Source organism: Brassica napus, chromosome A4, assembly GCF_020379485.1.
Source record: "Brassica napus cultivar Da-Ae chromosome A4, Da-Ae, whole genome shotgun sequence".
Lineage (NCBI taxonomy): Eukaryota > Viridiplantae > Streptophyta > Magnoliopsida > Brassicales > Brassicaceae > Brassica > Brassica napus.
In genome coordinates this window covers 11344090-11356506 of record NC_063437.1, presented here as the reverse complement: position 1 = coordinate 11356506, position 12417 = coordinate 11344090, and the positions used below count along the sequence as shown (strand labels likewise).

The 12417-nt window shown below is 34.4% G+C and overlaps 2 protein-coding genes across 2 annotated transcripts; both read right to left on the bottom strand.

Annotated features, from left to right (window-relative positions):
- Positions 1 to 1104: 1104 nt before the first annotated feature.
- On the bottom strand, positions 1105 to 2629 carry LOC106448434 (putative aquaporin NIP4-1). The gene is made up of 5 exons (XM_048777556.1): positions 2396 to 2629; positions 2068 to 2292; positions 1732 to 1929; positions 1578 to 1639; positions 1105 to 1493 (listed from the first exon to the last, which is right to left on the bottom strand). The coding sequence occupies exons 1-5, from the start codon at positions 2525 to 2527 to the stop codon at positions 1259 to 1261; spliced, it is 852 nt and encodes a 283-aa protein (XP_048633513.1). The 5' UTR covers positions 2528 to 2629; the 3' UTR covers positions 1105 to 1258.
- A 5925-nt stretch (positions 2630 to 8554) lies between these two features.
- Positions 8555 to 12232, bottom strand: LOC106449732 (putative aquaporin NIP4-1). Its single transcript, XM_013891441.3, has 5 exons — positions 11063 to 12232; positions 10746 to 10970; positions 9184 to 9381; positions 8982 to 9043; positions 8555 to 8894 (listed from the first exon to the last, which is right to left on the bottom strand). The coding sequence occupies exons 1-5, from the start codon at positions 11192 to 11194 to the stop codon at positions 8681 to 8683; spliced, it is 831 nt and encodes a 276-aa protein (XP_013746895.2). The 5' UTR covers positions 11195 to 12232; the 3' UTR covers positions 8555 to 8680.
- Between the last annotated feature and the right edge of the window lie 185 nt (positions 12233 to 12417).

Below are 12417 nucleotides of genomic sequence, written 5' to 3'. Positions count from 1 at the left end.
GGCAAATTTCCAATTTTTTTATTTTTATAGTTTGCAAATAATACATTTCTTTTTAAAACCTTTAGTTATACTATAGAAAATATATTTATTTAGGATCAAATATATTTGAGAAAAACCCTAGGATAACACTAAAAAAGTTTCTATCACAAATATAGACTCTAAGAATCAAAATGACTAAAATGTTTCATTAAAGAGGTAAATATACACTTATACCCCTAGGGTTAATTAATCCAAACCTTAGGGTTTAAAGTTGAGGGGTGGGGATTTGAGTTTGAAGTTTAAAAATTTATAAAATAGAAAATAAATATTAAAATTTGAAAATAAAATTTTAAAAATAGTTTCAAAAAATATTTTCGAATTACAAAAAGAAAATTTGAAAAAAATATAAAAAAAAAAGAAAAAAAGAAAAAAAATTTATAAAAAAGTTCGAATTTGAAAACATATAATCTAAAACTATAAAAAAAATTTTTATAATTTTTTAATTTTAATTTTATTTTTTTTATATATCTAGAGTATTAGTGTCCTTTTACCTATTAAATGAAACATTTTGGTCATTTTCCTCTTTGTGGTCTATTTTTGTGACCAAAACTTGAAAATGATCTATTTATGAGAATTGCCCAATATATTTTCATGTTGTGTTTAAGAAATATAGCATTTATCATTTAAGTATATTATATACTTTTATAATTAAATACATTGTTATTTTTAAGTATTGTAAAAATACTGCAAAAAATTTTAATGGTAGTGTAAACAGAAATATTATCTTCCAATATTTTTCTAATTTGGAATCTTTTATTTTTTGGAAACAAATTTGGTCAAAATAAATTTTCACAAAAGGAATACTTATTAAGATGCTATAGAATATACATTCTGCAAATATTATAGATTACAATTAGGCTTAGGCATTCGGATACCAGATCGAATTTGGGTTAGATTAATTTCTTGGATTTCAGGTATTTCGGAGTATTTTAAAATTCAATATCGGATACGGTTCGGTACCTCTTAGATCCGGTTCAGATAAATTATATCAAAAATATCTGTAATTTTATCGGATTTAGTTTGGTTCATGTATCAAAAACAAAAATCAATCCAAAAAAAAAAATTACCCAAAATATCTGATTATTTTATAAATCAAAATGGACAATTCTTAATAATCTTAAAGAAACACCAAGTCAAAAGAAACCAAATTATCTTAACACAACAAAAGAGACGTCTAGAAGAGACTAACACAGTCAAATACAAGAAAGAGAACAAAATATTAGCTGTTAGAACTAGAAGCATTGTTGTTGGAAGAAGCTTTACGAAGGAAAGAAGAACTTTTAGTGAGTTCCCCTAGTGGTTTATCCGTAAATCTGATGAAGTTGTAAACAAAACCTCCGGCCACAATTCCGATGATAGGACCAACAATGTAAACCCAAATTCCTTTATACACTCCCATCACAATTGCTGGTCCTAGACTTCTTGCTGGATTCATTGATGCTCCAGATATCGGTCTAAGAATATTCAAAACCCAAAATTAATATTTATGTTCAATATATGAATTTTCTTTGTAGTAGAATGAAAAATGTAAGTTTTACCCGGCTACAAAGACGTTCAATATTATTGTCATCCCTACCGCAATTCCAGCTAATTCTCCGATCTGTCAAATATATCCAGAACAACATTAGAATCTCCATTTGCACACTAATATATATATATATATATATATATATATGTATAAGGAAGACTAACCGCACGACTATCTGTGGCAACACCAGATATAACGAACATGAGGAGGAATGAGATAATGATCTCTGAGGCGAGCGCTCGTGCCGCCGAATCAGCTGGAGTTGTTCCGAAGAAAGCTTCGGGTGTGACTTTGAACATTAGCCTCAATGTCAAACTAGCTAGTAAGGACCCCGCAAGTTGTGCACCTATATACGATGGTACCTGCCCAAAGCATTGTATACAATCATATTAGTTAAAAACTATGCGACTTGTTTTGAAAAAGTTCTTGACAAATATAAATACAAAACCTAGTGTCTGAATCAATCTATAAGTCTTATTCTAAGGGAGAAGATAAGTTACCTGATACCAAGGAAACCGCCGGAAAATGGCAAAACAGATAGTGACGGCAGGGTTAAAATGTGCGCCAGAAATGTGACCAACAGAGTAAATCATGACCATAACAATCAGACCCCAAGTCACACATATCCCTGGAAATGTCACTTTTCCACCGTACAACACATTCACCACCACCACTCCACATCCAGAAAATATTATGAAATACGTCCCAATCAACTCTGCTATCAACTACGACAAATTTATTTTAAAAAGAATAACAACAAATCAGTTTTTTTTTTTTAAATATGTATTTCTTATAACTATGCAATAAAAAAAATACTTCGTTTTCTACCTTTTGAGTAAGGCAAACAATGCTGGGGGAAGTACATATGATTGTCTCGATTCCTCCATGGCAATCTTTTTCTATTCCTTTTTCAATTCTTGATATTTGCTCCTCTTCGATTCCTTCACCGTGAGAAGTCATTTTTGGTTAAGTTTTAAATTAAAATATAGGTTTGTACAAAAAGGTTTTGAGTAGAGTATTTAATGTGTGAAAAAGGAATCTGAAATATGTTACTTGTTAAAAATACTGGAGGTCAAAGAGCTTTTTATACATGCCAAACAGAAATTAGTTGAAACAATAACAGAAGGATTGGATTAAATCTAATGAGTTGGACTATGATTCGATGGAAGAGATGATAAATAGGATAAAACTTTGACGTTACGTGGAGATAGGTAAGAATTGATACTAAGATTGTCACTAATTATTCAATCAAATAAGGAATTCAACATTATCTTTCTCTGTTACTCTGCCGACCTGTTAAACGCAATTTAGAAAATTGTCATAAATGAAGCTATATGCAGAGGTGTCACAAATTTTAGTAAACAATTTGCTTGTGTCCAAACTTAACAAATTGGTTTTTTAGGAAACTAAGATTTCTAGCCATTAGTAAATTTAAACACCATTTTCTAACAGTAACAGTATTGAGAATTCTATGTTCACTCATATTCACAAATTAAAATGTGTGTCAAAAATCGCTTGCAGAAGATATTTTAGTCAAGATTTATTTATTTGCTTATTTAAAATGTTTTTGCTAATTGTTTTCTCATAACAATAATTGTAATCTCTTAAACATTATTTGCAAAGTAATTTTCTCTTAAAAATTATGCGCGAATTAATTTTATCAACTTTGCTTATTATGTGTATTGTTTTGAAGAAAAAAACAAAGATGAAGATCGAAAAATCTTAGAAAAACCAAAAACAAAAAATATTTAAGATTCATGTATTAATTTTGTGAACTATTGGATAAGGATGTTGTATATTAGAGATATATATGAGAATTATATAGATAAATATGAGATCCTAGAGATAAGGACGATCAAGTTATTAGAGTTGTATATATACTCTTGTAAAGTCATTAATAAGATGACGTTGTTCAGCTATATTTACATGGTATCAGAGCTAAGATCTGATTAGCGAAAGAAGTTTTCTTTTCAAGTTTGTTTCGTCATCATGGGAGATGAAGAGAAGCAAGTTATGGTCAAGTCTGGTGAAATTGTTCATGTGTCTCCGTACTCATTGTTTTCTTACGACAACCCGGGTGCTCTAATCACATCGGTGCAGTTGAAAGGAGACAACTACAACGAATGGGCTATGGAGATGTGGAATGCGCTGAGGGCAAAGAAGAAAGCATGCTTCATTGATGGGAGTTTGCCAAAACCACAGGAGGATGGTAAGGACTTGGAAGCTTGGTTGAGTGTAAACTCGATGATTGTTGGTTGGATACGCTCTTCGATTGAACCGAGAGTAAGATCTACGGTGACCTTCATAACGGAGGCTCACAAATTATGGGATAACCTTAAGAAGAGGTTTGATGTTGGGAACAAAGTACGTGTTCACCAGTTGATGGAGCAATTGGCTTCATGTCGTCAGAATGGTCAGGCCGTAATTGATTATTATGGACGCATGGCGGTTATGTGGGAAGAGTTGCAGACATATAAGCCGCCACCGGCGTGTACGTGTTCAGCTGCAGCCACTTATGAAAAGGAGCGTGAGGATGAGAGAGTTCATCAATTTATTATGGGGTTGGATGACTCTAAGTTCGGTAATGTGGTGACAGCTATCATAGAAGCAGATGAGTTACCAGACCTTGGCAAAGTATATGCGAAGGTTATTAGAGAAGAAGCAAGGTTCAATTCTTCTAAAAGTCGAGAAGCAAGTCAAGAAGCAATTGGTTTTGTGGCTAAACGAGAGGCTTCTCAAAGTGAGAATCATGAAATCGTCATGAATGGAAACAACACACGAGGAGAAGGAAACAGAGCAAAAGACAGAGTCTGTTATCATTGTGGCAAACCAGGACATGAAAAGAGCTCTTGTTGGCAGCTAGTGGGGTATCCAGAGTGGATGAATGATAGACAGAAAGGACGTGGTGACGGTCGTGGTTCCAATAGAGGAACTGGGCGTGGTTATGGCAGAGGCGGTGGGCGTGGAGCAGCAAATGTTGCAACGGCAACCAGCTCTTATGGTGCTGCTTCTGGTGATCTTACGCCTGAACAATGGAGACAGATAACTCAGATTATTCAAGAAGTGAAGTCTAGTGGCGGTAATGAAAAGCTTTCAGGTAAAACACTTGGTGATGTTATTATTGACACTGGAGCTTCACATCACATGACTGGGGAGCTCTCCCAGCTTGTGAATATACGAGATATGGCACCTTGTTTAGTAGGTTTTGCTGATGGAGGAACCACAACATCATCACGCATGGGTGACCTTATTTTAAGTGACACCATATCTCTTAAAGATGTTCTATACGTGCCAAACCTGGATTGTTCATTGATATCGGTTTCTAAACTACTAAAACATATGAACTGTTTTGCGTTATTCACCGATGCTATATGTTTACTGCAGGACCGTTCTTCGAAGACTCTGATTGGAGCAGGTGAGGAGCGTGATGGGGTGTACTACTTCAAGGATGTTTCAATGGCGAAAGGAAATAAGGCCGAGGGCAAATTTGATCAGTTGTTGTGGCATCGGAGACTTGGACACCCAGCTTTTTCAGTTTTTCTCAGATTTCTGGTGTTAAGAATAATGTTTGCTCAAGTCTTTGTGACATTTGTTTTAGAGCAAAACAAACTAGGGATGTGTTTTTTGAAAGTTGCAATAAAACTACCAAGTGTTTAGAGTTAATCCATGTAGATGTTTGGGGCCCTTATAGAGTTCCATCCTCGTCAGGTGCTGTGTATTTTCTAACGATAGTAGACGACCATTCACGGGCTGTTTGGACCTACTTAATGATGAAAAAGTCAGAAGTAAAAACGATAGTGGAAAGATTTGTCAAGTATGCAGAAAAGCAGTTTGATAAGAAAGTACAAACGGTGCGCAGTGACAATGGTCTGGAGTTTATGAGCTTAAGCAGTTATTTCTTGGATAGTGGGATAGTTCATCAAACAACATGTGTGTACACGCCGCAGCAGAATGGCAGAGTGGAGAGAAAACATAGACACATTTTGAATGTGGCAAGAGCAATGCTATTTCAAGCAAAGCTGCCGGTGAAGTTTTGGGGGGAGGCAATATCATCGGCCACTCATGTTATTAACATGACTCCTTCCAAAATATTACAAGGAAAGTCGCCTTATGAAGTTTTGTTTGGGAAGAGACCACACTACAGCTCACTTCGAGTGTTCGGTTCTTTGTGTTACGTACATCGAAGGGACAGGAGCAAAGATAAGTTCAGTCCGAGGAGTAGGAAGTGTATTTTTGTGGGATATCCTTTTTGGAAAAAGGGGTGGAGAGTGTATGATATTGAGACAAACGAGTTTCTTGTTTCGAGGGATGTAGTGTTTAAAGAGGATATTTTCCCCTTAAATGAAGAGTTGTCGACTGTGGTTGATGAAACAAGCTTGACTGGGGGACCGGATGACGACTGGATTATATACACTGTCTCAGACACTGAGGACAGGGGGAGTGATCCAGTTAATGTTGCTGGAACAACCAAGGAGTCCGAGAAAATTGAAACAGAGAAAGTGAATAGTGTTGAAACAGAAGTTGTAGAAGTAGTCACTACGGGAGAGAAAGTAGCTGAAGGAGATGAGATAGACAATCAGATCACAACAGGCAGTGGTAGTATAAATAACGCGCCCACGGTTAGTAATGAATCAGTTGTGACAAACCAAGAACCTGAACTAGGACGAGGCTTAAGAGAGAAGATGCCATCAGTTAAACTGCGAGACTACATCAGTTACAGTGCCGTATGCCTTGACACCCCTCATCACAATCTCACCAGCTCCGATCCAGAGTCTTCAACAGTGGTCCCAGGTACGGCTGCGACACCTTATCCTTTAGTAAACTATATCTCTGATGAGAATTTTTCAGCGTCCCATAAGGCGTTCCTAGCTGCTATTATCAATGAAACTGAACCAAGGAGCTACAAGGAAGCAATGCAGCTTGAAGAGTGGAGAAACTCGATGAAGGATGAGATTACTGCATTTGAACTGAACAAAACATTCAGTGTTGTGGACCTACCACCGGGAAAAACAGCTATTGGGAATATGTGGTTATACAAGAATAAGTATGGACCAGATGGCACAATAAAGAGACGCAAATCTAGGTTGGTGGTGCTTGGTAATAGACAAGTAGAGGGCGTGGATTTTACAGAAACGTTTGCGCCGGTTGCTAAGATGACAACGATCCGGAGTATGCTACGTGTGATAACAGGTAAAGGATGGATAGTACACCAAATGGACGTACAGAATGCGTTTTTGCATGGGGATCTCAAAGAAGAAGTTTACATGAAGCTACCTCAAGGCTTTACTCATTCAGACCCAAAGAAAGTGTGTCGGCTTCACAAGGCAGTTTATGGCTTAAAACAAGCTCCTAGATGTTGGTATGCAAAGTTAAGTGAAGCGTTGACAACATTTGGGTTCAAACATTCGTATGAAGATTACTCATTGTTTATGTTAACTAGAGGACATATTGAGATCAGGGTCTTGATCTATGTCGATGACTTACTGATATGTGGGAATGATATGGACGTCTTGTTGAAGTTCAAAGAGTATTTAGGCAGATGCTTTCATATGAAAGATCTCGGGAAACTCAAGTATTTTTTGGGTATCGAAGTTGGACGAGGAGATGAAGGATTCATGATCACTCAAAGGAAGTATACGCTGGATTTAATCACAGAGGTCGGACTGCTTGGGGCAAAGCCGAGTGCAACACCTATGGAACAACAACACAAGCTTGGGAGAGATAAAAGTCCGTTTATTATACAATCACAGAAATACAGAAGGCTAGTGGGGAGGTTGATATATCTGTCGATCACAAGACCGGACATATCCTACTCTGTTCATATTCTGGCGCAGTTTATGCAGACACCAAGAGAAGCTCACTGGGATGCAGCTCTGCGTGTAGTATGTTATCTAAAGGGAACAGTTGGTCAGGGTATTCTTCTGAGTTCAAGTACGGATCTCAGGCTTTCAGTCTACTGTGACTCTGACTGGTCTTCATGTGCAGCTTCCAGACGATCGCTGAGTGCGTATGTAGCAATGGTAGGAGACTCGCCCATCTCGTGGAGAACACAAAACAAGACGTCGTGTCACACTCATCGACAGAAGCGGAATATCGGTCAATGGCAGAGGCGACAAGGGAGATCAAGTGGCTTAAACGGTTGCTGCATGACTTGGGGTCGCCACTCAATGAGCCGGTGAAGCTGTATTGTGACAGTAAATCAGCAATCTATATTGCTACTAATCCAGTCTTCCATGAGAGGACTAAACATGTGGAATCTGATTGTCATCAAACTAGAGATGCTATAAAAGCTGGACTGATTACGACAGTTCATGTCCGAACTACTGAACAGATAGCTGATGTTTTGACCAAGGCGAGTTCGAAACTTCCATCTTCCCAAATTGAGGGGGAGTATTGGATAAGGACAGGTCCGGGCCTGAATAGAAGCCCATCAAGCATGTGCTTGGGGCCCGGCAAAAATATAGATTGTTTTAGGACCGATAAAAATCATAAACAGCATGTAGCTCTACTGGAAACATTCTTCTAACAGTGGAAATGAACTCGGGTTCAAACATCCACACTTGCATCTTTAAATTTTTTTTGCTGGTTTTTAGAAACAAAAAGGCCAAAAATATTTTTTGCTTGTGGGCCAATATTTTTCAGGCCCGGTCCTGGATAAAGATGTTGTATATTAGAGATATATATGAGAATTATATAGATAAGTATGAGATCCTAGAGATAAGGACGATCAAGTTATTAGAGTTGTATATATACTCTTGTAAAGTCATTAATAAGATGACGTTGTTCAGCTATATTTACATGAACATCATACTTTTAGTGTCCCCAAGCAAAACTCATACGCATATATTAGACATGAACTTGAAATGCCATTATCCGTAAAAAGACGATGAGTGGCAAATCATATTCTCAAAAGGATTATGGAATTAGGAGGAAATAATGATCTTGGAAATAAAGGATATGTGGTACCTTTCTGGATACATATTTTAAAAAGTACGATTAATGAAAAAATTGTATTTCATTGCCAAATTTTGAAAATGGAGTCTGTTTTCATTTAGTGAAAGATATCAATTTATACATACATATCTGGAACTAATAAAATATTAGCTCGTCGAATTATTGTTTTGGAGAGATGCTACGGAGAAAAGACGCACTCTTGGTGAGTTCTCGAAGTGGCTTATCAGTAAACCTGATAAAGTTGTAAACAAAACCTCCGGCCATAACTCCGGAGATGGGACCTACAATGTAAACCCATATGTCTTTGTAAACTCCCATCACAATTGCTGGTCCTAGACTTCTCGCTGGATTCATTGATGCTCCTGAAATCGGTCTATATCATTTACAAACCCAGATTAGAAATATTTCCAACTCTATGCTATGCTGGTAATATGAAAACGTTACTGAAAAGTATTTTTACCCGGCCACAAAAACATTTAACATTATAGTCATCCCTACCGCAATTCCAGCTAATTCTCCAATCTGTCGAAAATATTGATAACCGTCCAATAACATGAGAACTTCCATTTGCATACTTTCGTGATTAATCGTGTCATAATCTCTTAGATATGTTGGATAACTAAAGGATATAAGGTAACTTGATACATATAGAAAAAACTAACCGCGCGACTATCAGTTGAAACGCCGGAGATAACGAACATGAGAAGAAATGAGATAATGATCTCCGCAACGAGCGCTCGTGCCGCCGAATCAGTTGGAGTTGTTCCGAAGTAAGCTTCAGGTGTTACTTTGAACATTAGTCTTATTGTCAAACTGGCTAGTAACGATCCTGCAAGTTGTGCACCTACATACAATGGTACCTGCCCAAAACATATTATACAAATCATTTCCATCATCAAATATCAAAATAAATGAGTATAGTTTAAGTTTTGGACAAAGAACCAACATCATGGCAAAGCTTTTCAACCGAACTGAAAAGGTTAGCAACTCTAAAAAGAAGATTTCAAGATAGTTTACCAACCCTGAGCACAAAATACGACTGCAGATTTATTAGCTAAAAATGTAAGAGGTTTTCATAAATATATGATTTCTGATGGTTTTCTATTCCAGTCAGACTTCCTAGACTATTTCTTGTTTGAATAATAAAATAGCGTTTAGATGTAAAAAAATGTACTTGTTTTTTTTAAAAAAAAATTACTTGTATTTCTTACCATTATCATCTTAAATGAAAATTGTTCTGTTAATCACAAGGTCAAATGATAATTTTTATTATGAGTAAACGCGAACTCTAAACCGGCTGTCTTGTCATCTCATCTATATTATTAAAACTGAAGTACCTTTTGGTACTGTTTGGAAACTTAGATAGTAGATTAAATAATTATTTGGAAACAAAGATAGCAAATTAAATATTTTTATTTACATATTTAATCACTGTATTTCTTTCTCATTTACAGATTCTGTTGTTTGGAAACTTGGATAGCAGATTAAATGAGAATTGCTTAGAAACGTGGATAGCAAATTAAATATTTATTTTTATTTACACATTTAGCCATTGTATTTCTTTCTTATTTACAAATCTGCCGCTTTACTTAAAATCAAATATCATAAAATTAATAATAATTTATAAAAACCTACTGTAAAAAATTAAATCATTTTTAATAAATAAACAAAAAAATCAATAGGTTAATATATGAATATTACAATTACATCAAATTGCATCAAGTTATAAAATTATAAATATAATATTACGTACAAATAAAAAATTATTATCAAACATCTATATTAAATAATAATATAATATATTCTACTCTAAATATATTTTACAAAACATAAAAATATAAATGGATATTTTATAAAATAAATGGTTTATAAATTTACATTGAACGCAAGTTAAATCCAACACCCGCGCGGAGGCGCGGATCAAGATCTAGTTTTAATTAAAGATGCTTTAAAATCGATTAAATTACTTCAAAAATGGAACAAAAAATAATTAATGTGAGTGCATTAATTACATAACAAATGTATAAAGTTATAAACTACTAATCACTAGAACTGATTTGCTATTGTGATATTTGAAAATGTTCACATTTGATTTATGAAAGAATGGAAATGTTTTTCTTTTAATGGTTTCTTTTATTCGTTCTAAATCACATTTATTTGCAAACGCAAAACTTGGTGTTCAAAACAATCTAGGTCTTTCAAGGATGAGACAGAGAATAGCGACCTGATACCAGGGAAATCGCCGGAAAATAGCAAAAGTTAAGGTGACGGCCGGATTGAAATGTGCACCGGAGATGTGACCAGTAGAGTAAATCATAACCATAACAATGAGACCCCAAGTCACACATACCCCCGGGAACGTCACTGTTCCACCGTACAATACATTCACTACCACCACTCCACATCCAGAGAATATTACAAAGTACGTCCCTATCATCTCGGCTATCAACTGTAATCAATTTTATAAAGGCTTAAACCAATTTGAAGAAAAGATCTATTGTCATTGTAACTACGTATTACATTTTGTTTTTTGATTTTTACCTTTTGCGTAAGGCAAACAATACTTGGAGAAGTACATATGACTGTCTCGATTCCTCCATGGCAATTTTTGGCTTGGCCTTTCTCAATTCTTGATATTTCTTCTTCTTCGATTTCTTCACCATTGGAAGTCATTTTTTAGATTAATTTAAACAAAAAGATCAAATGGAGATTTTTTATTTGAGAAAATGAAAATTTTAGTGACTGGTGAATCTGGAGTTTTAAGAGTTTTAAACATATGAAAGAGAATTAGCTGAAACAATCACAAAACTGTTGGATAAAATCTCAAATGCTGGAATAATAGAGCTGTAATTGGATGTAATAGATGAAAAATAGGATCAGACTTGAACTAGTAGAAGAGGCTACAATTGCAATAAACGAGTTGCAAGTTTGTCGGAGTTATTATATTTCTTTACTACGTCGACCTGTTCAAAGGAAAACAACCTTTAACAATATACGTTGGCCAACTAAAGTTTTGGGGTGTGTTGTTTGAGTTTGGGATTAGTTTTGAATTATAAAAATTAATATATTTAAGTTTTACTTAGTCCAATATCAAAAATAAAATAATTGGATAATATATATGCTTATTGATCTTACTAAAAGGAATATAACGTTTTTAGTATGAACCATATATATACAGTTTTAGCTGCATGCTTGTATTAAAAGTAGTCCATATCAATAGATTTTTTTTTTTTGATAAAAGGCTTATATCAATAGCATTTTCTCTTACGGCTTTAAGTTCTTTTATATAGGTAATCATTGGTGAGATTTATATTTAATTCGACCGTATCCTGGAATATTTGAAGATTTCCTTTTATATAAACAAAATATAAGAATTTATAAAGTTTTTTAAAAATAATTTATGAAGCATTATTAAGTACTTGCAAGAATTTATAAAATCAGTTATAAGATGTATATAACAATGTATATATTTTTCTTGAACACCATAAAAATGTATATATAAGGGTTTATAAAGTGTTATATAATCAGTTATAAGAGTTTGCAAACAATGTAAAAGTGTTTACCAAGGCTTATATAGATTCTCAGCTTCAGAGTTAATAAAACAATGAATTATGATTTATAAAGGTCATAAATTATTATAAAGATTTAAAAATTATGAAGTAATTAACCAAGGCTAATAAATTTGTTATATAAAAAATGTATAAGGATTTATAAAGTCTTGTGAAAAATAATTTATAAGATTTATGAAAAATAATTTATAAAGTTTTATGAAAAATAATTTATAAAGCATTATTATGTACTTGCAAGGGTTTACCAAATCAGTTATAAGAGTTTATATAACAATGTATATATATATATATATAAGGATTTATAATGGGTTATAAAAGCTTACAAAC

Coding starts and splice junctions, on each gene's coding strand:
- LOC106448434 (XM_048777556.1), bottom strand. CDS start 2,527: ATGACTTCTCACGGTGAAGGAATCGAAGAGGAGCAAATATCAAGAATT. Junction 1,930..2,067: donor GGCGGTTTCCTTGGTATCAG/GTAACTTATCTT, acceptor TGCTTTGGGCAG/GTACCATCGTATATAGGTGC. Junction 1,494..1,577: donor TTGAACGTCTTTGTAGCCGG/GTAAAACTTACA, acceptor GAATATTCTTAG/ACCGATATCTGGAGCATCAA.
- LOC106449732 (XM_013891441.3), bottom strand. CDS start 11,194: ATGACTTCCAATGGTGAAGAAATCGAAGAAGAAGAAATATCAAGAATT. Junction 9,382..10,745: donor GGCGATTTCCCTGGTATCAG/GTCGCTATTCTC, acceptor TGTTTTGGGCAG/GTACCATTGTATGTAGGTGC. Junction 8,895..8,981: donor TTAAATGTTTTTGTGGCCGG/GTAAAAATACTT, acceptor TAAATGATATAG/ACCGATTTCAGGAGCATCAA.